Source organism: Scyliorhinus torazame, chromosome 8 (assembly GCF_047496885.1).
Source record: "Scyliorhinus torazame isolate Kashiwa2021f chromosome 8, sScyTor2.1, whole genome shotgun sequence".
Classification (NCBI taxonomy): Eukaryota; Metazoa; Chordata; class Chondrichthyes; order Carcharhiniformes; family Scyliorhinidae; genus Scyliorhinus; species Scyliorhinus torazame.
The window spans coordinates 128,710,240-128,737,442 of record NC_092714.1 but is presented as its reverse complement, the minus strand read 5'-3'; the positions used below and the strand labels follow the sequence as shown (position 1 = coordinate 128,737,442).

At 48.0% G+C, this 27,203-nt stretch overlaps 1 protein-coding gene across 2 annotated transcripts in view; it reads right to left on the bottom strand.

The window, feature by feature from the left end:
• sh3kbp1 (SH3-domain kinase binding protein 1) overlaps positions 1-27,203 on the bottom strand; it is a 442,493-nt gene that overhangs the window by 84,869 nt on the left and 330,421 nt on the right. Inside the window, exons 9-10 of one of the 2 annotated variants that reach the window (XM_072514175.1) lie at positions 20,052-20,153; positions 16,521-16,572 (exon numbers count right to left, since the gene is read on the bottom strand). In XM_072514175.1, coding sequence (XP_072370276.1) covers positions 16,521-16,572; positions 20,052-20,153 — 154 coding nt within the window. The remainder of the gene's footprint in view (positions 1-16,520; positions 16,573-20,051; positions 20,154-27,203) is intronic. The other variant, XM_072514176.1, reaches the window with a different exon arrangement.

Here is a 27,203-nt window from a genome sequence, read left to right as displayed (position 1 = left end):
CAATTAGCACTCAGGAATACTTACTGTCTTGGATACTCCACATTGGGAAGAGATCTTTTGAGACTGCCGTGGTGGTATGTATTAGGGGTAATATGGTACCTGTGAAGCCGAGAGGCTATTGGCTGACAGGTCCCGGGTCCTGGTTGGATCTGCCGACTTCTGGCTCCGCCCTGAAGGCAGAGTATAAGAGCTCGAGTTCTCCCAGCAGCCGCATTCTGTAACTGAGCTGCTGGGGAACAAGTCTTGCTTAATAAAGCCTCGATAGACTTCATCACTTCTCGACTTGTGTAAGTCATTGTGCGCTACAATTTATTAAGCAAGCTTAAAAGACGATGGAGCTCCGGATCGCCCAGGAGTGCCTGCGGATCAGCCTCCATGCAGCAAACTCGGCGGCCGTGTTTAAACACTGGCTAGCATGCTACGAAGGCTACCTTCGAACGGCCCCCGGCCGGACCACGGAGGAGCAGAAAATGCAGGTCCTGCATTCCAGGGTGAGCCCGGAGATCTACACGCTTATCGAAGACGCGGAGGATTTTCCGACAGCGCACACGTTGCTGAAAGGCGTCTACATTCGGTCCGTAAACCAGGTCTACGCACGCCACCAACTCGCGACGAGACAGCAAATTCCCGGAGAATCACTCGCCGAATTCTACAGCACGCTGCTGATTTTGGGGCGAAACTGCAACTGACCGTCGGTGAGCGTGATCGAGCACACGGACCTGCTAATCCGAGACGCATTAGTGGCAGGTATGACTTCTCCCCAAATTCGTCAGAGACATTTAGAAAGAGAGTCGCTAGGGCTCTGAAGCACGGGCCCTTGCAGCCTCCCTTGATGTGGCCTCTCAAAACGCCCGCGCCTACGGCCCTGACCGCGCGGCAGCGCCTTTGGGCTCCGTGAACCCCCGTTGCGACCGACTCCCCGGCACCCCCCCGCCCTCCCGCAAGCTTGCGCGGCTAGAACGTCAGACCATCCCGGTGTGGCCCGCTGCTACCTTTGCGGGCAGGCGAAACACCCCCGGCAGCGCTGCCCGGCCCGCGCAGCTATTTGTAAAAGCTGCGGCAAAAAGGGCCATTACGTGGCAGTGTGCCGGTCCCGGGGGGTCGCCGCAATCCCCGGGGAAGAACGAGGACAGCAGATTCCAACCCCCCCCCCCCAAACGATCCATGCGCGACCCGCGGGTGCCGCCATTTTGGGTCCCGGACATCACGAGGAGAGGATGGGCGCCGCCATCTTGTGACCCCCCGGCCACGTGCGATTCATGGGGCGGCCATTTTGTTCACCCCCCGACCGCGTGCGATCCATGGACGCCGCCATCTTGGCTGACAACAAAGGACCCCAGCATAGATGGCTCCACGGGGTCCGAAGAAAACGCCGCAACGCTACTAACACGACTGGCTTCGGTGACCCTGGACCAATCGCAGTTCCGGACGCTCCAAACGACGACAATAACGGTGCTGGTCAACGGATACGAGACGCCATGCTTGATTGACTCCGGGAGCACGGAAAGTTTTATTCACCCAGATACGGTAAGACGCTGTTTTCTGTCCATTCATCCAAGCGCTCAAAAGATTTCCCTAGCTGCAGGATCCCATTCAGTAGAGATCAAAGGGTTCTGCATCGCGAACCTAACGGTGCAAGGGAGGGAGTTTAAGAACTATAGGCTCTACGTCCTTCCCCAACTCTGCACGCCCACATTACTGGGATTAGATTTCCAGTGTAACCTCCAGAGTCTAACATTCCAATTCGGCGGCCCAATACCCCCACTCACTATCTGTGGCCTAGCAACCCTCAAGGTTGAACCGCCTTCCTTGTTTACGAACCTCACCCCGGATTGCAAACCCGTCGCCACCAGGAGCAGACGGTACAACGCCCAGGACCAGACGTTTATCCGGTCTGAAGTCCAGCGGTTGCTGAAGGAAGGCATAATCCAGGCCAGCAATAGTCCCTGGAGAGCCCAGGTGGTAGTCGTGAAGACCGGGGAGAAGCAGAGGATGGTCATAGACTATAGCCAGACCATCAACAGGTACACACAGCTAGATGCGTATGCTCTCCCCCGCATATCTGACATGGTCGATCGGATTGCACAGTACAAGGTCTTTTCCACCGTAGACCTCAAGTCCACATACCACCAGCTCCCCATCTGCCCAGGTGACCGCAAGTACACAGCCTTCGAGGCAGACGGGCGGCTCTACCATTTCCTAAGGGTCCCATTTGGCGTCACGAACGGAGTCTCGGCCTTCCAACGGGAGATGGACCGAATGGTTGATCAACACGGGTTGCAGGCCACGTTCCCGTATCTCGACAACGTAACCATCTGCGGCCACGATCAGCAGGACCACGACGCCAACCTCCAAAAATTCCACCAGATCGCTAACGCCCTGAACCTCACATATAACGAGGAAAAATGCATTTTTAGCACCAACCGTCTGGCCATCCTGGGATATGTAGTGCGCAATGGAGTGATAGGCCCCGACCCCGAACGCATGCGCCCCCTTATGGAATTTCCCCTCCCCCACTGCTCCAAAGCCCTGAAACGCTGTCTGGGCTTCTTTTCTTTTTAAAAAAATATTTTATTGAAAATTTTTGGTCAACCAACACAGTACATTGTGCATCCTTTACACAATATTATAACAACACAAATAACAATGACCTATTTTATAAACAGAAAATGATTAAATAATAAATAACAATCCTGGGCTGCTGCTGCTGCCTTCTTTTTTCCCTTCCATCTATCTTTCTGCGAGGTATTCGACGAACGGTTGCCACCGCCTGGTGAACCCTTGAGCCGACCCCCTTAGAACGAACTTAATCCGCTCTAGCTTTATAAACCCTGCCATGTCATTTATCCAGGTCTCCACCCCCGGGGGCTTGGCTTCTTTCCACATTAGCAATATCCTGCGCCGGGCTACTAGGGACGCAAAGGCCAAAACATCGGCCTCTCCCGCCTCCTGCACTCCCGGCTCCTGTGCAACCCCAAATATAGCCAACCCCTAGCTTGGTTCGACCCGGACCCCCACTACTTTTGAAAGCACCTTTGTCACCCCCATCCAAAACCCCTGTAGTGCCGGGCATGACCAAAACATATGGGTATGATTCGCTGGGCTTTTCGAGCACCTCGCACACCTATCCTCCACCCCAAAAAATTTACTGAGCCGTGCTCCAGTCATATGCGCCCTGTGTAATACCTTAAACTGAATCAGGCTTAGCCTGGCACACGAGGACGACGAGTTTACCCTGCTTAGGGCATCTGCCCACAGCCCCTCCTCGATCTCCTCCCCCAGCTCTTCTTCCCATTTCCCTTTTAGTTCATCTACCATAGTCTCCCCTTCGTCCCTCATTTCCCTATATATATCTGACACCTTACCATCCCCCACCCATGTCTTTGAGATCACTCTGTCCTGCACCTCTTGTGTCGGGAGCTGCGGGAATTCCCTCACCTGTTGCCTCGCAAAAGCCCTCAGTTGCATATACCTGAATGCATTCCCTTGGGGCAACCCATATTTCTCGGTCAGCGCTCCCAGACTCGCGAACTTCCCATCCACAAACAGATCTTTCAGTTGCGTTATTCCTGCTCTTTGCCACATTCCATATCCCCCATCCATTCCCCCCGGGGCAAACCTATGGTTGTTTCTTATCGGGGACCCCCCCCAAGGCTCCAGTCTTTCCCCTATGCCGTCTCCACTGTCCCCAAATCTTCAGTGTGGCCACCACCACCGGGCTTGTGGTGTAGTTCCTCGGTGAGAACGGCAATGGGGCTGTCACCATAGCCTGTAGGCTAGCCCCCCTACAGGACGCCCTCTCTAATCTCTTCCACGCCGCTCCCTCCTCCTCTCCCATCCACTTACTCACCATTGAAATATTAGCGGCCCAATAATACTCACTTAGGCTCGGTAGTGCCAGCCCCCCCGCTGTCCCTGCTACGCTGTAAGAATCCCTTCCTCACTCTCGGGGTCTTCCCGGCCCACACAAAACCCATGATGCTCTTTTCAATCCTTTTTAAAAAAGCCTTCGTGATCACCACCGGGAGGCACTGAAACACAAAGAGGAATCTCGGGAGGACCACCATCTTAACCGCCTGCACCCTCCCTGCCAGTGACAGGGATACCATATACCATCTCTTGAAATACTCCTCCATTTGTTCCACCAACCGCGTTAAATTTAACCTATGCAATGTGCCCCAATTCTTGGCTATCTGGATCCCCAGGTAACGAAAGTCCCTTGTTACCTTCCTCAACGGTAGGTCCTCTATTTCTCTACTCTGCTCCCCTGGATGCACCACAAACAACTCACTTTTCCCCATGTTCAATTTATACCCTGAAAACTCCCCAAACTCCCCAAGTATCCGCATTATTTCTGGCATCCCCTCCGCCGGGTCTGCCACATATAGTAACAAATCGTCCGCATACAAAGATACCCGGTGTTCTTCTCCTCCTCCAAGTACTCCCCTCCACTTCATTGAACCCCTCAACGCTATCGCCAGGGGCTCAATTGCCAGTGCAAACAATAATGGGGACAGAGGGCATCCCTGCCGTGTCCCTCTATGGAGCCGAAAATATGCAGATCCCCGTCCATTCATGACCACGCTCGCCATCGGGGCCCTATGCAACAGCTGCACCCATCTAACATACCCCTCTCCAAAACCAAATCTCCTCAACACCTCCCACAAATAATCCCACTCCACTCTATCAAATGCTTTCTCAGCATCCATCGCCACTACTATCTCCGTTTCCCCCTCTGGTGGGGGCATCATCATTACCCCTAACAGCCTCCGTATATTCGTGTTCAGCTGTCTCCCCTTCACAAACCCAGTTTGGTCCTCGTGGACCACTCCCGGGACACATTCCTCTATTCTCATTGCCATTACCTTGGCCAGGATCTTGGCATCTACATTTAGGAGGGAAATAGGTCTATAGGATCCGCATTGTAGCGGGTCCTTTTCCTTCTTTAAGAGAAGCGATATCGTTGCTTCAGACATAGTCGGGGGCAGTTGTCCCCTTTCCTTTGCCTCATTAAAGGTCCTCGTCAATACCGGGGCGAGCAAGTCCACATATTTTCTATAGAATTCGACTGGGAATCCATCCGGTCCCGGGGCCTTTCCCGCCTGCATGCTCCTAATTCCTTTCACCACTTCTTCCACCTCGATCTGTGCTCCCAGTCCCACCCTTTCCCGTTCTTCCACCGTGGGAAATTCCAGCCGATCCAAAAAGCCCATCATTCTCTCCCTCCCATCCGGGGGTTGAGCTTCATATAATTTTTTATAAAATGTCTTGAACACTCCATTCACTCTCTCCGCTCCCTGCTCCATCTCTCCTTCCTCATCCCTCACTCCCCCTATTTCCCTCGCTGCTCCCCTTTTCCTCAATTGGTGTGCCAGCAACCTGCTCGCCTTCTCCCCCTATTCGTACTGTACACCCTGTGCCTTCCACCATTGTGCCTCTGCATTGCCCGTAGTCAGCAAGTCCAATTCTACATGTAGCCTTTGCCTTTCCCTGTACAGTCCCTCGTCCGGTGCTTCCGCATATTGTCTGTCCACCCTCAAAAGTTCTTGCAGCAACCGCTCCCGTTCCTTACTCGCCTGCTTCCCTTTATGTGCCCTTATTGATTTCAGCTCCCCTCTAACCACCGCCTCCAGCGCCTCCCAGACCACTCCCACCTGGACCTCCCCATTATCATTGAGTTCCAAGTACTTTTCAATGCACCCCCTCACCCTTCGACACCCCCCCCTCATCTGCCATTAGTCCCATGTCCATTCTCCAGGGTGGGCGCCCTCCTGTTTCCTCCCCTATCTCCAAGTCTACCCAGTGTGGAGCGTGATCCGAAATGGCTATAGCCGTATACTCCGTTCCCCTCACCTTCGGGATCAACGCCCTTCCCAGCACAAAAAAGTCTATTCGCGAGTAGACTTTATGGACATAGGAGAAAAACGAGAACTCCTTACTCCTAGGTCTGCTAAATCTCCACGGGTCTATACCTCCCATCTGCTCCATAAAATCTTTAAGTACCTTGGCTGCTGCCGGCCTCCTTCCAGTCCTGGACTTCGACCTATCCAGCCCTGGTTCCAACACCGTATTACAATCTCCCCCCATTATCAGCTTTCCCATCTCTAGGTCCGGAATGCGTCCTAGCATCCGCCTCATAAAATTGGCATCATCCTAGTTCGGGGCATATACGTTTACCAAAACCACCGTCTCCCCCTGTAGTTTGCCACTCACCATCACGTATCTGCCCCCGTTATCCGCCACTATAGTCTTTGCCTCGAACATTACCCGCTTCCCCACTAATATAGCCACCCCCCTGTTTTTCGCATCTAGCCCAGAATGGAACACCTGCCCCACCCATCCTTTGCGTAGCCTAACCTGGTCTATCAGTTTCAGGTGCGTTTCCTGTAACATAAGAAACTTAAGGCAGATGTGGTTAAGGTGTGCGAGTACCCGTGCCCTCTTTATCGGCCCGTTCAGCCCTCTCACGTTCCACGTGATCAGCTGGGTTGGGGGGCTTCCTACCCCCCCCCCCTTGTCGATTAGCCATCCCCTTTTTCCAGCTCCTCACCCGGTTCCCACGCAGCTGTATCTCCCCCAGGCGGTGTCCCCCCGCCCATCCCCTCCCATACCAGCTCCCCCCTCTCCCCAGCAGCAGCAACCCAGTAATTCCCCCCTCCCCCGCTAGCGTAATTACTCCCCCCATGTTGCTCCCAGAAGTCAGCAAACTCTGGCCGACCTCGGCTTCCCCCCGTGACCTCGGCTCGCACCGTGCGACGCCCCCTCCTTCCTGCTTCTCTATTCCCGCCATGATTATCATAGCGCGGGAACCAAGCCCGCGCTTCTCCCTTGGCCCCGCCCCCAATGGCCAACGCCCCATCTCCTCCACCTCCCTTCCTCCCCCCATCACCACCTGTGGAAGAGAGAAAAGTTACCACATCGCAGGATTAGTACATAAAACTCCTCTTTCCCCCCTTTTTAACCCCCCTCTTCGCCCCCCACATTCGCCCCACCACTTTGTTCAAACGTTCTTTTTAATAACCCGCTCATTCCAGTTTCTCTTCCACAATAAAAGTCCACGCTTCATCCGCCGTCTCAAAGTAGTGGTGCCTCCCTCGATATGTGACCCACAGTCTTGCCGGTTGCAGCATTCCAAATTTTATCTTCTTTTTATGAAGCACCGCCTTGGCCCGATTAAAGCTCGCCCTCCTTCTCGCCACCTCCGTACTCCAGTCTTGATAAACGCGGATCACCGCGTTCTCCCATTTACTGCTCCGAGTTTTCTTTGCCCATCTAAGGACCATTTCTCTATCCTTAAAACGGAGGAATTTCACCACTATGGCTCTGGGAATTTCTCCTGCTCTCGGTCCTCGCGCCATCACTCGGTATGCTCCCTCCACCTCCAACGGACCCGCCGGGGCCTCCGCTCCCATTAACGAGTGCAGCATCGTGCTCACATATGCCCCGGCGTCCGCTCCCTCCGCACCTTCAGGAAGACCAAGAATCCTCAGGTTGTTCCTCCTTGCATTGTTCTCCAGTGCCTCCAACCTTTCCACACATCGTTTCTGATGTGCCTCATGCGTCTCCGTCTTCACCACCAGGCCCTGTATGTCGTCCTCATTCTCGGCTGCCTTTGCCTTCACGACCCGAAGCTCCCGCTCCTGAGTCTTTTGTTCCTCCTTTAGCCCTTCGATCGCCTGTAGTATCGGGGCCAACAGCTCTTTCTTCATCTCCTTTTTGAGCTCTTCCACACAGCATTTCAAGAACTCTTGTTGTTCAGGGCCCCATGTTAAACTGCCACCTTCCGACGCCATCTTGGTTTTTGCTTGCCTTCCTTGCCGCTGTTCTAAAGGATCCACTGCAATCCGGCCACTTTCTCCTCCTTTTTCCATCCGTATCCAGGGGGGATTCCCTTCTGGTTTACCGCTCAGTGTTTTTAGCCGTCAAAATTGCCGTTGGGGCTCCTATCAAGAGCCCCAAAGTCCGTTTCACCGGGAACTGCCAAAACGTGCGACTCAGCTGGTCATCGCCGCACCCGGAAGTCCCTGGGCTTCTTTTCATATTACGCCCAGTGGGTTCCCCATACGCAGACAAGGCCTGCCCGTTAATACATTCCACTACATTCCCCCTGTCGACAGAGGCCCGCCAGGCCTTCAGCTGCATCAAAGCGGATATCGCAAAGGCCACGATGCACGCGATCGACGAGTCCCTCCCCTTCCAGGTCGAGAGCGACGCATCCGATGTAGCTCTGGCGGCCACCCTCAACCAAGCGGACAGACCCGTGGCCTTTTTCTCCCGGACCCTCCACGCCCCAGAAATCCGCCACTCCTCAGTGGAAAAGGAAGCCCAAGCCATAGTGGAAGCTGTGCGACATTGGCGGCATTACCTGGCCGGCAGGAGATTCACTCTCCTCACTGACCACAGGTCGGTAGCCTTTATGTTCAATAATGCACAGCGGGGCAAAATTAAGAATGACAAGATCTTGAGGTGGAGGATTGAGCTCTCCACCTATAACTATGAGATCTTGTATCGTCCCGGAAAGCTGAACGAGTCGTCCGATGCCCTATCCCGCGGCACATGTGCCAACGCACAAATAGACCGCCTCCAAGCTCTCCATGAGGACCTCTGCCACCCGGGGGTCACTCGATTCTACCATTTCGTAAAGTCCCGCAACCTCCCCTACTCTGTGGAGGAGGTCCGTACAGTCACCAGGAACTGCCAAATCTGCGCAGAGTGCAAACCGCACTTTTTCAGGCCAGATAGAGCGCACCTGATAAAGGCTTCCCACCCCATTGAACGCCTCAGTTTGGATTTCAAAGGCCCCCTCCCCTCCACCGACCGCAACGCGACCAGCTACAACCCCCGGGGGAACGGGCAGGTAGAGAGGGAGAACGGTACGGTCTGGAAGACCGTCCCACTGGCCCTACGGTCCAGAGATCTCCCAGTTTCCCGGTGGCAGGAAGTCCTCCCGGATGCTCTCCACTCCATCCGGTCGCTGCTGTGTACCACCACTAACCAAATGCCTCACGAGCGCCTCCTCGTCTTCCCTAGGAAGTCCTCCTCCGGAACGTCACTGCCGACCTGGCTGGCAGCCCCAGGACCCATCTTGCTCCGGAAACATGTGCGGGCGTACAAATCGGACCAGTTGGGTCGAGAGGGTTCACCTTCTCCACGCAAACCCTCAGTACGCCTACGTGGCGTACCCCGACAGCCGACAGGACACGGTCTCCCTGCGAGACCTGGCGCCCGCCGGCAACACACACACACCCCCAACACCGATCAGCCCCTCCCTGACACCGGCGCACCCACGACCGCCCCCTTCCCGGGTGGATCGGTCCTCCTCCCGTGCCCGCCCAGGAGGAAAGAAACAGGAACGAACAGCGCAAGGCTCCCGGAGACGACAGTGCCCGAGCCATCACCTGCACCACCACCGGGGCTGAGGCGATCGACAAGGAGGACCAGGGCACCCGCTCGACTCGTGGAATCCGCGTGACACCAAGAAAACAAGAATTCTGTTGCAAATAATTTTGTTGTAAATAATTCTGACACAAACTTGTACATAGCTAAATGTTGGGCTAAAAATGCATAGCCACTGTTCGAAATTTGTTCCAGGACCAGCCTTGTAAACCCCTACCACCATGCGAACCACCACCCCGCCGGGTTCCTTTTTAACAAGGGGTGAATGTGGTGGTATGTATTAGGGGTAATATGGTACCTGTGAAGCCGAGAGGCTATTGGCTGACAGGTCCCGGGTCCTGGTTGGATCTGCAGACTTCTGGCTCCGCCCTGAAGGCGGAGTATAAGAGCTCGAGTTCTCCCAGCAGCCGCATTCTGTAACTGAGCTGCTGGGGAACAAGTCTTGCTTAAGAAAGCCTCGATAGACTTCATCGCTTCTCGACTTGTGTAAGTCATTATGCGCTACAACTGCTTAAAAGTAAGAGACCTGACACCCTGTCAGAATAATGCAAAATCTCTGGCTGCATTTCTTCAGACACCTTCCAGCCAAAAACGAACCCTGAAAATGCCAACACCTGACTGCTTCAACCCTTGGCTCCTGCTATTAGCTACATCATCTCACTAAACTGAACACAATGTCACTAATTAACTACTCACCAGGGAACCCTCTTAATATTAATAAATGACCATTAGCCCAAACCTTTATGATACATTAATTGCACCTCTGGTTGCAAAAACCTTCAGTTTTTTTTAAAACACTACTGCAGCAGTCATACCCACACTAACCCAGGCTTTTAACGCTTACTGCACGATATACATATATTACAACACATCTGAAATTCCTACATTGATCACACAAGTCTCTCCAGTAGGGCTTTGAATCTACAACCTATCTGATTCTGAGGCGAGGGTGCTATCACTAAATCCGAAGATAAAATCCCCTTAATTGTAGCACCTGCTTTAATTGTTCATTGAAAAAAGCGATAATGCAATTTCTGATGAAGGAGCTGTGCTCTGAAAGCTAGTGATTCGAAAGAAACCTGTTGGACTTTAACCTGATGTTGTAAGACTTCTTACTGTGCTCACCCCAGTCCAATGCCAGCATCTCCACATCATGGTTTTAATAAAGTCAAAACAGTTCTCCACAAAGAAGGTGAGAGATTTGGAATGCTGTATCCAGCCCATCTGTTGATCACCTTCCGTAAATAGGAATACTTCTTGGACACCCCTGAGGAAACGGATAAGTTTCTTCGAGACCAAGGGATAGGGAATTTGTAAATACGTTAAATTATGAAAATGGTCTTGTTCTGAGTTGCTGGGGATTGTGTTGTTAATTTGATTGCCCTGTATTCTAATCCTGTTACTATGTTCCTCTATGCATCACTCCCTTTTCGGTTTCCTTCTTCGTTCTAATGAGGTGGGTCTGGCACTCATGAGCTGGGGGATGGGGAGGAAGGGAGTTGGGTATCTGCTTGCTCGGGCACTTTCCTTTTTATTTGTTTCGGATCGGATATAGGTGTTTTGGCGGGTTCAGGGTAGTTGCGGGCCTCGTTGCGGGAGGGAAGGCCCACATTGGTGTAAATACCAGTAAATAGGGGGACAAAATGGTGTGAGGAGGGTAAGGTTTTGTATATTTATTTCTTTTGGTTTAACTTGAGGGTGGGGAGGGGGAGATGGGATAGCACACGGTCTGAGTTTTGCTAAGGAGCTGTGATGTGGAAGTCGATGGCAGTGGAAGCCTAGTCGTGGCCCCATAAGGTGCGGCTTGAGGACCTGGGGGGTTTGGCTCAAGCAAAAATATGGCCGATTGCTGGGGGGGGGGGGGGGGGGGGAGAAGAGGCAGCTGTCCCCCTCATTTGTTTGGCAACTTGGAATGTTCGAGGCCTGAATGGTTCTGCTAAAAGGTCGCTCATATTTGCTCCTCTGAAGAGCCTGGGGGCGGACTTGATGTTTCTCCAGGAGACTCATTTGAAGGTGGCAGACCAGATAAGACCGAGGATGGGATGGGTTGGCCAGGTGTACCACTCTGGACTGGATATGAAGGCGCAAGGGGTGGCTGTAGTAATAAGTAGGAGGGTGTCATTTTCAATGAAGAGATTCATTGTTGATCCGAGTGGTTGGTGAGCAGGCGGTTCGAGGACTACCCAATGGTACTGTGCAATATATATGCCCCAAATTGGGACGATGTGGACTTTATGAGGAGGGTTCTGTCCCTGATCCCGGGCCTAGATTCACACAAACACATTCTAGGAGGAGACTTTAATACAGTCTTGGATCCGAAGCTAGACTAATCAAGCCCTAGGTCTGGGAGGATGCTGGCGATGGCTGGGGAGCTGTCATAATTCATGCAGCTCATGTGGGGGGGGGGGGGGGGGGGGGGATCTGTCGTGCTTTAGGAGGCCTAAGGCAAGGGAGTTTCCTTTCTTTTCACATGTTTTCAAGTGCTATTCCTGAATAAAAAAAAATTTCCAGACAAGTCACTGATTTCTAGAGTTGCGGGGACAGAATATTCTGCGATCGTGGTGTCTGACCACACCCTGCATTGGGTGGACCCGCGGGCGGAAAGACCGTCCCCTTGCAGACCCCAGTGGAGATTGGACGTTGGTCTTCTTGCAGATAAGGGAATATGTGAGCGGTTAGAAGGGGTCATTCATAATTATATGGATCAGAACGACACTGGTGAGGTCTCCGCAGGGGTGTTATGGGAGGCACTGAAGGCAGTGGTTCGGGGAGAACTTATTTTGATCCGGGCGCATAGGCTAAGGGTGGAACGAGAAGAGCAATCGCGATTGGTACAGGCGATCTTAGCAGTTGATCGCAGTTACCTGGAAACATAAGGTGAAGTACTGTTGAGGAAGCGTCAGAGGCTCCAGATGGAGTTTATTTTGGTCACCTCAGAGGAGGCGGTGAGACAGCTGCACAGAGTCAGGGGTTCATGTACGAACATGGGGAGAGATCTGGTAGGATGCTCGCCCATCAACTATGGATGCGGTTGGCTGCTAGGGTAATAGGTAGACTTATGGGGGCCGATGTCGTGGCTTTCACCTCCTTATGAGCTTAAAGGAAAATTTTGCTGAATTCGCATGCCACAGAACTGCCAAGCACTGGGTCATGGGAACGGGACCTTGCTGGGTTTCTTCATTTGGAGAGAATCAAGTTTGCCATTAGAGGTTCTCGGTGAGATAGAACCTGTTCATCAACCTTTTCAAGAACTACTAGACTATCAGAGAGGGGGGGGGGGGGGGAGCGAGGGAGTGGGTACATTATTTTGTTTTATTAAAGAATAAAAAGAAATTCTCTTTTTGTTGAGGGCATTGGTTTCATACGTGTATGTGTGTATATATATATATATATATATATATATATATATATATAAAATTTATTGTTATAGTGTTATATGTATTGTTAATATGTTACGTGGTGTTCGTTGTTGTTAGTGTTATGAACTGTTCCAGTTTTTGTATTCTCGATATGCTTTGGATATACCTTCAATAAATTATCTTTCAAAGAAAAAACTTATTAACATGGATAGAAGATTGGCTGGGTTGCAGAAAACAGAATAAGCATTATTGTGATCATCATATACTGATTAGCAGTATGTGACGAGTGGAGACCCGCAGGGGTCTGTTCTGGGGCCTCCCCTTTTTGTAATTTATATCAATAGAGGAGGGTAGTGAAGGCATGGTAGCCAAATTTGCAGATGACACAAAGATAGGTAGGCAAGAGGCCATTAGGAGATTGCAGATGGATATAGATAGATTGAGCGAGTGGGCAAAAACTGCCAGATGGAGTACAATGTGGGAAAATGCAAAGTTATTCACTTTGGAAGGAAGAATAAAAAAGCAGATTATTACTTAAATGGAGAATTGCTGCAGAATTCCGAGGTACAGAGGGATCTAGGTGTTATCGTGCAGGAGTCACAAAAAGTTCATATGCAGGTATAGCAAGTAATTAAGAAGGCTAATGGAATGCTATCCATGTTCCGAGAGGAATTGAACGTAAAAGTAAGGATGTTATGTTCCAGTTATACAGGGCACTGGTGGGAACCGCATCTTGAATGTAGTATCCAGTTTTTGTCTCCTTATTTAACAACGAATATAAAGGCATTGGATGCAGTTCAGAGGAGGTTTATTAGAATGATCCCTGGAATGAGCAGGTTGTCTTATGAGGAAAGGTTAGACAGACTGGGCTTATTTCCAATAGAGTTTAGAATAGTGAGGGGTGACTTGATTGAAGTATATACGATCCTGAATGGTCTTGAAAGGAAGTTTTCTCTTATGGGGGAGTCCAAAACTAGGGGAAACTGTTTTAAAATGAGGGGTTGCCCTTTTAAGAGAGATTTATCTCCCCCCCCCCCCCCCCCCCCCCCCCCTCTAATTAAGTGCCAATTTAGTGTGGCCAATCCACCTACCCTGCGCATCTTTGGGTTGTGGGGGGCTAGACTCACTCAGAAACAGGGTGAACGTGCATATCCACACGGACAGTGACCCGGGGCAGGGATCGACCCCGGGTTCTCGGCGCCGTGAGGAAGCAGTGCTAACCATTGGTCCACCGTGCCGCCCCCTTTCAGGACAGAGATGAGAAGTATCTTTTCTCTAAGAGGGTTGTGCATCTTTGGAACTCTCTGCCTCAAAAGGTGGTGGAGGCGGGGTCATTGAATATTTTAAGGCGGAGACAGATTGGTTCGCTTACCTAACAAGAATCTAAGGTTATTGGGGGTAGATGGGAATGTGGAAATTGAAACACAAAACAGATCAGCCATGATCTTAACAAATGCAGGGCAGTCTCAAGAGGCACCTATTTTGTATGTTCGACGGAGAAACTTCAGTTATCGACTGGAGAAACTGGGGCTGTTCTTCTTGGAGGAGACTGAGAAGAGGTTGATAGAAGTGTTTAAAACTATGAGTGCTCTAGAAACAGATATATTTTGTATATATTGAGATTCCCATTAGTAGAAGGACCAAAGAACCAGAACACACAAATTTAAAGTGACTGCAAAAAAGCTAAAGATGACTTGAGGAAAAGCATTTTTACACATCCGCATTGTGCCTGAAAGAGGAAGATTTGTCTGTGCTTTTCAAAAGGGAACTAAAGAAAAAGAAAATACAGGGTGACAGCGAGAGATCCACGGAATGGGATTTCCTACATTGTTCTTGTAGAGCCAGTGCAGACTGGATAGGCCTCCTTCTTTACTGGAAACATTCTATGATTTTTTGAAAAAGCAGAAAAGTGTCTACCAAAATTATTTCACGTGACAGAATCAAACTGGTAGGTGTTTAAATTACCCTCAGTGACGAGAACAGACTACAAGTAATGTAGACAGGATTAGATCATCAGGTGATCTCATTGATTATGTCTGAATTTGGTAAAGTAAAAGTAAGTAAAGTTACCATAGTCCCAGATGATCACAGGCTGCTTTCCCCTTTGAGGGGGAGAGCTGACTGGTGATGATTTAACCTGAGGATCACCACACTTCAGGCGAGGGGCAAGATTGAGAAGGTGGTCCTTCATAATAAATTGGTATTTGCCTGAGGATTGCACAATGAAAAGTTGCAGTATTTCTGCAAACATTTAAATGGGCCATATTTTTATCCAAATATTTGCTTTTTTTTTTGCTGAAAACAGTTTAAAAATGTACATTTTGAAAATAAGGCAAAGAAGTAAATCTTTCATCCTCGTTAATCACAACTTTTGACCTAATTTTCAAATGCTTAAACACACAAAGAAGGCAATGGTTTTGGATGTATACACCAAACCGCAGGGGTGTGATGGAAAATTACAAACAGGGATATTTCCAAATTATATTCAGGCAAGATAGTAAGCAGACTGGATATATTCCCTATAGGAGGCTAAAATCAGTGGAGAACTCAGCCCAATCCAGTTTCCTACAATGTAGTTTTGCAATATGATGGAAGCTAAAGAGTGAGGCAGTGGAGAGGGGAACGAGGGAGACAAGCATGGAGAGAAAGAATGAGTGCACATAAATATATGTAAAGTTCTTTGAAAATCTTCCTCATCTCACCAGTCCATAAAGTAGAGATACGACAGCACTCTCAATAATTCTCAAGAGAAATTACACCCAACTTTTACCTGCTGAGGTTCATTCATATAGAAGAGCTCATCATTAGTAATGAAGAATGCCCACTAGATGGCACACCACCAAAGCTCAACAAACGATTTCCCCAATTTGTGGCCAGACATAATCAGGAGCAATTAAATCACAAAATCAACAAATCTATTATAGTGTAGAGCAAAAATTATATCATCTTCTGCCTTGGGTTTATCTCCTTACATTGTGTTTTAATTTACAACTTCCAAGTTTGGGTGTTCTCTCGGCACACAAAATCAAAAGACGAGAAAACAGCAAATCAAAAATAAAAGCACAAATAGGATTCAGTTGCTGGCGCAAGAGAGACGATGGGATTAGGCATTCCCACTGTACACGGATTAATTTCTAACACGCAGATCTGTTTACTAAAAATTATAAGCTTCATCTTTTTTTAATTAATGGAAAAGATAATTTGCAAATCTTTTGTATCAAAACACATTTATTCAACCATTAAACAGTTCAATCTACCACAAATAGAGAATATTATGTATGGTTTACACTTGCTATCTTCAGGTGACATTTAACAAAATTGTCCAAATTTGAAAACAAGCGGTCCAGTGGTTAGCCCTGCTGCCCAACAGTGGCAGGGACCCGGTTTAGATTCTGACCTTAGGTGTCTGTGTGGAGTTTGCACGTTCTCCCAGTGTTGGCATGGGTTTCCTCCGGGTGACTCGGTTTCCTCCCGCAGTGCAAAGATGTGCAGGTTAGGTGGATTGGCCATGCTAATTTGCCCCTTAGCGTCCAAAGATGTGCAGGTTAGGTGGAATTAAGTGAATAGGGTGGGGGAGTGGGCCAAGGTGGAATGCTCTTTCATGAGACCAATGCAGACGCGATGGGCCAAATTGCCTCCTTATACAGTGTAGGTGTTCTATGATGAAATTATTCTTTCAAACAACTTTTGCAGATCTGAACTTTTCAGTACTTTTGATCAAGAATTTTGTGCAATAGAAGGTAATTTAGAACTAATAAATATTACCTGATAATGGTTTGACAGCTGGAGCTGAAGGAGGTGGAGGCTTCTTAGGTCGCTAAAGAATAAAATAAGCAAGTTAATATTGAAGGGCACACATCCATTTCAGAACTACAATATATACTGTGTCCAAAATCAGTAGCCAATAACTTAGTGGAACTATAGTGTCCTAACACTGATGGTGTAACATCCTGTCTAGGCTAGCGTGAATGTTTAAAAAAAGCTCAACTTCACAGATGGCACAGAAAAGTTCAATCTTCCTTCCGTACAAAATGGTTTTAACTTGGGGAAAAGAGTTAGAATTCTGAAGCATAGGATTCATCTTGCATTTTACGAATGCAATATACAAACAATAACAATGCAGAATGACAGTGCTCAGTATGTAGTTGAGGGTTAACTTTTATGCTCAAATTGCATACAGATCATCTTATGATACAATTCTTCAGGTACAGGAAACAACTCTATTTCATTGAATGTGCCTTCAATGAATAACTGAGCCAATAATATCCGACATTTGTTCGCTGGCTAACTGATCCTAGCCAGAAAAATCATGCTCGTCTTCAACCTTTAGACAACCAGTGTGAAAATGCGCATTTTCTTTTCAGCTCTGGGAGCAACATCGAAATTTATCCTAGATCGATGAGATTAAAATCTCCACTCTCAGCTGACTGCCAATTTAAGTTAGATTAGGCTACTTCTAAACTGATCACTTACTCAAAAGGGAGATGAGTGAATAGTACAAAATGTTGAGCCAATTGTTCCCCCAAAATGGAAAGCTGTATACAAAAAAATAAATCCAAACACCTCCACATACAAACAAAAATCATCTACATGCGAGCCAGCCCCCCACACAAAATGTTCATATCCATTTTCCCTTACCGCTGTCTGCCCCCATAACCCATCTTTCTCCCCAAATGACAGCCCACACAACATTTAGCCTCCAGTGTTAAAACTTCTCAGGCTTGGAATTCTGACACCAATAGGTTCCTGATTAGTCCAAAAAGAGTTGCTGTCTAATCCACCAAACATCCTTTACCAGTCCTCCAGGACCAGGAATTTTACAGTAACGTGGAAACCCAAAATTAAAATCGACTTTCTGTTGAACAACGATTTAGGGAACGTGTAAAGGCTTGGGGCTGAAGAAAAGGAACCACCCCCGATAAAGGTTTGAACTTCAGGTGATGAGTTGTACAGCCCTGGTTTGAGAGACGTTATTCTTTTGTCTTCTTCTGTTTTCCCCCACACTCTGTTGCTCCTGAGGGTATCAACTCCATAATGATGGGCAGCCCTTCATGCCATTCCCAACAGCAGGAACCCTTGCTGATCATGTTTCAAAAGCAGCTGGTTTCTTTTCCTGTGCCTTTGTCAGCACCAGATCTCAGGATCATACCGAACCATAGAAACATTGGGCGGGATTCTCCCTTCTGGGGACTAAGTCCCCACGCCGGCAGGAAAAAAGGCACCAACCACTCCGGCGTCAACTGCCCTCGAAAGTGAGTAATTCTCTGAATTTTCGGGGGCTAGGTGGACACTGGAGGGGTTGGCGCCGCTCCAGCTGCTGTCGAAGGGCCGGCGCGAGTTCACGCATGCACAGAACGGCTGGCATGATCTCGCGCATGCGCGGAATGGCTGGCGTATTTCAGCGCATTCGCAGACCGGCTGGCATATTTCTGCGCATGCGCGGGGTGTCTCTTCTCCGCGTCAGCCCCCGGGCAATATGGTGGAGCCCTATAGGGGCCCGGTGCGGAGGAAAGAAGTCCCCCACGGAACAAGTCCGCCCGCAGATCAGTAGGCCCCAATCGCGGGCCAGGCCACCGTGTGCCCCCCCCCCCCCCCCCCCCGAGGACTGCCCCCGCACACGTACCTACCAGGTCCCACCATGCGTGAGGTGAGTAATTCACGCCGGTGGGACTGGCCAAAACTGGATGGCCGCTTGGCCCATCGGGGCCCGGAGAATCGCTGGGGGGGGGGCACTATCACGGCCCCCGACCAGCGTGGAGGGAATCCCACCGCTGCCCGAAAAACGGCGCCGGAGAATAGAGCAGCTGGCGTCGGGAGCGGGATTCGCGCCTACCCCGGGGATTCTCTGACCCGGGGGGGGGCAGAGAATCCTGGCCATTATTAGAATCACAGAGATATAAAACATGACAGCATAGAGGAAGACATTTGTCGGACTGTGTCTGCAGGCCACAAAAGAGCTATCCATCTCAATCCCATTTTCCTGTAGGTTATGACACTGTACATGCATATTGCATTTCCTTTAAAATGCAATGTGCATTTCTTTCTCCAACACTCTTTCAGGCAGGGTTCCAGAAGAATCACCTGGGTCAAAAAAGTGTTCTGCTCACCTCCTTTCTAATCCTTCAATTAATTACTTTAAAGCTCGGATTCATGAGTAATGGTCTCTCTGACAAGGGGAATAGGCCCTTCATACACATTCTATCACTTCAATCTCCACTCAGCCTCATCTGTTCCAAAGGGAATAAACCCTAGCCTCTCCAATCTGTCCTCAAAGCCAACATTCTGCATTCCTTGCAACATCCTTGAAACCTTTCTCTGTACCTTCTCTAGTGTGATTACATTCTTCCTGTAATGTGACCAGAACTGCAAGCAGTACTCTAGCTCTTGTTTTATACAGTTCTAGCATAAACACCCCTCCCCTACATTCTATGTATTGATTAATAATAGAAAGTATAGAATGTACACGCTGGCACATATCATTTTTCACAGCCCATTATGTTTCTCCAACAGAGTAGTTCCCACAGCTCATGAAAAACAGTTCAGCTGGAATAATCCTTCCAATTAGCTCTTTCTTGCATCCTCCTTTGCCAAACATACAATTTCCCTGGTGCATACATTCAGATACTATTTCCATGTCCTTCCTATTTATGTCTAGTCCTCACGTTCATGGTTTTCCTTGAATTTTGAAAATCATTTTGTTGTACAGAAAGCTGACTTTGAGCGATTATTCTTTTCTTCTTTTAGCAACCAACCCTCTAGTCACCAAGTATTCTCGGTCTTAGCCAAATCGTTGCATCTTTGGGGTCACTACCATTAGTGCCTTTGAAATTCCCGTGGTCAAGGTCCCTAACAACAATAAACTACCCAAGTAATAATATAAATTTAAGTCCATGTTTACTCCAAAGTAAGACGTTGTGGAATATTAAAAATAATCCAATATTTAGCTTTTCTTAATGCGTAGGGAAAAATACAGTCAAATGAATAAAAATAGCAAACTGGTTGGAGACATTTTCATGGCATTTCTGCCCCTCCTCTGAACCCCCTGCTTCAAGAACTGCTAATATTTTTAAGGCTCAATTTCACGCCAAGAAAATAACACTTTCCAAGTACAGTCTCAGCAGATGGAAGAGAACAGATGGTGCTCTACACTGCAGTAATTAATTCAACATGTTGTGGTCCTTTGGGTATAAATTAAGTTGCACGTTTTCATAAACCTATCTCACTTCTTTAAAAAGCGGAAGAACAGTTGCTTATGTTGTACAAGAACAAGTTACAAGGTGGCAGAAAGGCACTTACCTCTTTTTCAAAGTCAGGTGGCAGAAGTTTAACAAAGTTATCTGGAAAAACTCCCCGTTTACTATTGATTTCACCTTCCCACCATCCAGCATCTGCACATTCCTACAGAGAAGAAATTAACAACTAGAACTAGATCTAAAGATTCAACTGTTATCCATAATTATAATATAGAATTCCCAAACATCCCAGAGTGAATGGAGTTTCACCAAAATCAGATACCACCCGATAGCCTGAGAGATCAACCATTTAAATTTCCAGTTGCAGTGACCCTCGCTCGCCTGCTAGCATTTTTCACAGAGCCAAGAGCAAGAGTTGTAAGTAGCATGTGGGAGTGGCACTGGAAGAAAAATAGCCGGTTAAGGGATAGTGAAACCGGAGGATCTTCGGGTAAATAGTGAACAATTCCTTCCAATGGTCGGAGAATGGGCAACAGAAACAAAGGATTTTTACTGGGCAAAGGAAGAGGAAAGTTTCCCAACTGAAGGTTATTAGACCATGTTATACATCACCACATAATAGATATTAACAGTTAACTTCAAACAGCATGGAACATATATTTGGGGATGGATTATAATAATTGTTGGTGGAGTTTGGGGTTGGGGGGAGTGGAGAAAGAGAGAGATTGAGTTATAGAAGATGCTGCAAGCACTAGGGGATAAATGGCTTCCTCCTTTGCTGTAATTTCTATAAGTCCATGAAAACATTGCTTTTTAAAGTCTGAGCTCAGAGGACTGGTGCTGAGTTGATTTTGGATGCTTTGCCCTGTGAGAATTGCCCCATATACTGAGCTTATGGCCCTCTATCTGATCGCTTGGTTGTGTTCAGGTCTGTGCCGCCTGGCTTTGACCCATGAAATTCAAGTACAGATCACCGAAATTCCCAGTCCAGAGGTGCCACCTTCACATGTAACCAGAATCAAAGCCAGAGTCCAAGGAGATACGGAGATCAGGTCTGTTAAAAGTGACATAGGCTGTGGCAGATAAGTAGGATATCATAGCATTGCACCTATTACTTACTACCAGTTACATAGAGACCCATCAGTGAGTTATTTAGTACAGATGGATAAGAAGGGAATAGGAGTGTTGTCACTATTATTATTGGTAACTCACTGAAATTGCATTGATAACCATTAGTTAATGATGGGATCAAACGTTTCTTCAGTCTCTGGACACATCCTGACTTTCGGGTTTCCCTATTCCCATCCTCTTAGCCTGCGAAAGAATATCCTCCCATTTTTAGAACCTGTACAAAAACATGCTTACCCACATTAGACCCACCATTAAGGTAAATACAATAACATTTGCAGAAGTCATGGAATCAAATGTCATGTGATCAGACATCACAGGGCGGAATTCTCCCATTTTGAGACAAAATGCCGAGGTGGGCACAGGAATATGGAGTGTTTCCCGCTCTGGAGGCTGGCAGGGAAAACACGCCAAACCTTCTGACCCCATCTTCATTAATTACCCACCCGGGTGATTTACGACATATTCACTGGCAGGGCAGGCCTGGATTATGCATAGTTTGCAATCAAGTCTGGGTGCCGCATTGAAATTGCACCCAACATCACTGACCCACTGTTAAAGAATATGGACCTCCGGAGAACGAAGATGGATCTCCAGCGACATTCTAAGGCTGGAATATGGACACCCTCCAGGACACAGAATCAGAAAGGCCACCTCTAGACGCACCCCTGACCCACTGCTCTGGTGTTCCAGGGTCCAGGGTTGCAGGCTGCCTCAATCATGAGCTCCACCGGCAGATCCAGGGGTTGTTCAAGGGAATACGGAGATCTGCACGCCACACTGTTCCAAAAATGATTCTCACCAGCGTCATGGAGAGGCCGGTCAGGGCCTTCATCTGCATCCTATTAATGGGATGCAAATGAGGTTCACGCCAACCTCAGGTGGGTTTTCTGATTCGTGATGGTGGGCACCAGCAGAAGGTCCCATTGTAAATTCACGCAGGCGTGAAACTGATTCCTGGGCCTCCAGCCATATGCTCCCCACGCCCACGATCAAACCCGCCGGCAGGGATTTGAGAGAATTACATCCCAGTGCCATGTGTTCAAATTTCCAGAAATGCCTCCAACCAAAATTGGCAACTCTACAATAAGATCTATACTTCTGCGGAAATAAATTAAATACATTCAATCAGCCTTCCCGTGCCAGAGACAATAACAGTCATAATCTCAACTGCACCCAATGCAATAATTATCGAGGGGAAATTAAGGCCATCAATTATTTGTATTTAACTATTGCGATTAAACAATTTTTTTGAGATTCATATTTTAAATTATCAGCAGAGTGATAGAAGCGGTTGTCAGCAATTCTATCAGGCAGCAGTTACTAAGCAATAACATGCTCAACGGTCCTAAGTTTGGGTTCTGCCAGGGCCACTCAGCTCATGATCTCACGACAGCCTTGGTCTGAACACTGAACTCCATAGGAATTGGGTGGAAAACTCCATTGATTAAAGTCATATCTGACAAAACGGAAAATGGCTGTGGTTGTTGGAGGTCAATCATGGAGGCTCAGTGTGGGCTCTGCCAGGGTCATTTAGAATGACAAGAGCACCAGATCCCTGGAACACCACCACCTGAAGGATCCCTTCCAAGTCACTCACCATCCTGGCTTGGAAATATATCACCATTCCTTCACTGTTGCGGAGTCAAAATCCTGGAACTCTCTCCCTAACAGCACTGTAGAAAGTACAGGGATCAAGTAAAAAAAAGAAATAAGGAAATCAGAGATATAGCATGAAAAAATATTAGGAAGCAAGATTAAGGAAAACCCAAAGATGTTTTACCAGTATATAAAGAGCAAATGGATAGTTAAGGAAAAAGTGGGACTTGTCAGAGATGAAGAAGGGAACTTATGTGAAGATGCAGAGTATATGGGAAGAGTTTTATAAAACATTTTGTCTCCGTATTCACAAAGGAAAGTGATGATGTGGATATAGTAATCCAAGAGGAGCAGTGTAAAATATTGGATAAAATAATCATAACGAGAGAGGAAGTGTTCAAGATGTTGGAATTCTTGAAAGTGGATAAGTCGCCAGGGCCAGATGTATTGTTTCCTAGGATGCTGAAGGAGATCAGTGAGGAAATTGCAAATATTCTGAGGATTATTTTCCAAGCTTCACTAGACGCAAGGGGGGTGCCAGAGAACTTGAGGAATGCAAATGTGGTTCAATTGCTTAAGAAGTATATTAAGAAAAAATAAATAATTGGGTACTCTAAATTTATTTTTAAAAAATAAAAAAAAGGAAATGCTAAACAATTACAGGTTGGTGAGTCTTACTTCAGTGGTGGACAAATTGTTAGAAACAATCCTGAGATAAACGGTCACTTAGAAAGGCATGGACTGGTCAGGGTAAGTCAGCATGGCTTTGTTAAGGGATGGTCACAAATCTGAATTCAAGGATGATCAATGCGAGTAGTGCAGTGGATCACAGAAGATCATAGAATTACAGTGCAGAAGGAGGCCATTCAGCCCATCGAGTCTGCACCAGCTCCTGGAAAGAGCACCCCACTTAAGCCCACTCCTATCCCCGTAACCCACTAACCCCACCTAACCTTTTTGGGCACTAAGGACAATTTATCATGGCCAATCCACCTAACCTGCACATTTTTGGAGTGTGGGAGGAAACCGGAGCACCCGGAGGAAACTCACGCACACACGGGGAGAACGTGCAGACTCTGCACAGTCAGTGACCCAAGCCGGGAATCGAACCTGGGACCCTGGAGATGTGAAGCAACTGTGCTAACCACTGTGCTACCGTGTTGCCCAACGGATGTTGTCTACATGGATTTTAGTAAGGCATTGACAAGGTCCCACACGACAGACTGGTCAAAAAAGTACAAGTCCATGAAATACAGGGTAATGTGTCGAATTGGATCCAAAGTTGACTTAGCAAAAAGAAACAAAGGGTAATGGTCGGTGGCTGCCTTTGAGAATGGAAAGCTGTTTCAAATGGTGTTCCACAAGACTCGGTGTTGGGACCCCTGCTGTTTGTTTTATATATTAGTGATTTGAACTTGAATTCATGGGGGACATGATTGGGAAATTTGCAGTGTGTAGAGGATAGCTGCAAGCTCCAAAATTATATAGATGGGTTGGTGGAGATGGCAGGGAAGTGGCAAATGGAATTCAACTCTGATAAGTGTAAGATAATACATTTAGAGAAGTCAAACAGGAAAAGGGAATACACATTAAACGGCAATATACTGGAAGTGGTAGGTGAAGTGAGAGATCTTGACGTCCAAGTGCACAGGTCCCGAAAGGTAGCAGTGCAGGTAGATAAGGTTGTAATGGAAGCATATGGAATGCTATCCTTCATTGGCAGAGGTTTAGATTACAAATGTAAGGATATGATGATGGAGCTGTACAAGACCACTGGTGAGGCCACAACTGGAGTATTGTGTGCCGTTCTGGTCACCACATTACAGGAAGAATGTAATCTGGGGGGCACAGTGGCTAGCACTGCTGCCTCACAGTACTAGGGTCCTGGGTTCAATTCCGGCCTTGGGTCACTGTCTGTGGAGATTGCATGTTCTCCCTGTGTCTGCGTGTGTTTCTTCCAGGTGCTCCGGTTTCCTCCCACTCTCCAAAGTTGTGCAGGTTAGGTGGATTGGCCATGATAAAATTGCCCCTTAGTATACAGGGATGTGCAGTTTAAGTGAGGTTACATGGATACGATGGGGAATTGGCCTAGGGTCGGTGCAGACTTGATGGGCTGAATAGCCTCCTTCTGCACTATAGGGATTCTATGGTAATTGCTCTAGAGAAAGTGTAAAGAGGATTTACTTGAATGTTGCCAGGGCTGGAGAATTGTAGCTATGAGGAGTGATTGCCGTTGTTTTCCTTGTAACAGAGAAGGCTGAGAGATTACATAAAATCATAGAATTTACAGTTTAAAAGGGGGCCATTTGTTCCCCTGAAAGAGCACCCTACCGAAGCCCACACCTCCACTCTATCCCTGTGACCCAGCAACCGCACCTCACATTTGGACACCACGGGGCAATTTAGCGTGACCAATTCACCTAACCTGCACATCATTTGGACAGTGGGACGAAACTGGAGCACCCGGAGGAAACCCACGTAGACACCGACAGACAGTGACCCAAGCCGGGAATCGAATGTGGGTCCCTGGCGCTGTGAAGCAACAGTGCTAACCACTGTGCTACCGTGCCACCCCAAGATTGAGATATACAAAATGGTGAGTGGGTAGAGACAGAGTAGACAGGAGGAATTGGTTTCCCTTGGCAGAGAGTTAAAAAAACAGGGGTCATAGTTTCAAGCTAAGTGGCAGACGTATCACAGGGGACATGATCTGCACCTTAAGTGCTATAAGTTGCAGGGCTACGGGTCGTGTGCAAGAAAATGGGATTAGAAAGGGCACCTGGTTGTCTTTGGGTTGGCATGGACAAGATGGGCCGAATGACTCCCTTTTGAGCTGCACAATTTCTATGGTTCTACTGCAGCGGTTCAAGAAGCCAACTCGCGGGTGGCACAGTGACGCAGTGGTCAGCACTGCTACCTACGGCGCCAAGGATCCGGGTTCAATCCCTGCCCCGGGTCACTAGCTGTGTGGAGTTTGCCCATTCTCCCAGTGTCTGTGCGGGTCTCACCCCACAACCAAAAAGATGTACAGGGTAGGTAAATTTGCCATGCTAAATTGCCCCTTGGAATAAAAGATTGGGTGCTCTAAATCTATTTTTAGAAATTTAAAAAAATAAGCCAGCTCACCAACACTTCTCAAGGACAACTAGGGATGGGAAATAAATGCTGGTCTAGCCAGCAACTCCCACATGCCATAAATCAAGTTTGAAAAACTGCTCTGTCTGGCCACCTTCAATCATCTATGCGTATATACACCCAGGTCCTTCTGATCCTCCACTCCTTTAAGAGTTTTACCCCTTATTTTATATTGAGTCTCCATGTTCTTCCTACCAAAATGCATCACCTCAAACTTCTCCGCAATGTACCTCATCTGCCACATATCTACCCACTCTATCAACTTACCTATGTCTTTTTGAAATCCTACACTGTCATCTTTACAATTTACAATAATTCCAAATTTTTGCCATCCGCAAACTTTAAAATTGTCCTCTGCACACCAAGGTCTAGATCATTAATATACATCAGGAAATGCAAATATTTCAATGCCGACGCTTGGGGCATACCACTAGAAACTTTCCTCCAGTCCAAAAAATGCCCATCGACTATTACTCAAGTATCTGCTTCCTATTATTCAGCCAATTTTGTAACCACATTGCTGCTGTCCTTATAGTCCATAAACTATAACTTTTCTCACAAGTCTATTGTGTGGCACTGTATTGAATGTCTTCTGAAAGTCCATTTACACTACTTGAGGAGCATTACCCTCATTGACGCTTTTTGTTACCTCCTCAAAAAACACCTTCCAAACCTGCAACTTCTACCACCAAGGGCTAGGACTGCAATTGCATGGGATCACCCCCACCTGCAAGTTCTCCTCAAAGCCACACAGCATTCGGACTTGGAACTCTATCGCCATTCCTTCACCGTTGCTGGGTCAAAATCCTGGAATTCCCTTCCTAACAACACTGACTTCAGCACAATTTGCAAAAAAATGTAGTCTTTTCTGTACCTAATCTAAATTTCATCTTCAGTTGACTATGATTTCATCTCCTGTGAGTGCCCTTCACACTTAAGACTTTGGTTCTGGAATTGTGTATGGTATCACATGTCACCTATGGCTCAGTCAGTGGCATTTTCCGAAGCTGTGGGTATAAGTCCCATTCCAGGACTTCAGCACAAAAACCAAGGTTGACACTCCAGTGCAGTACTGAGGGAGTCCTGAACTGTCAGAGATGCTGGGCAGGATTCTACGATCGGCGACGCTGAAATCAGGGGCAGCGGTGCTTTTGCGATGCTCAGTTGCACGCTGTATGGGCAGCCTCCGGATGTCACCTGAGGCCGTCCCCTGACGTTCTGCTCCCAATGGGTCAGGTTCCCAACGGCGTCGGTCACTCATGCTATTTTTTTCTGTGAATCCAGCGTGGCGACTGCAGACTGAGTCCTGTACCGCCACAGTCGGAGGGGAGCCGTTCCGCGGCAGGGGGAGCATTGGTGGGAGCTGGGGCACTGGTGGGGGGTGGTCTGGGGG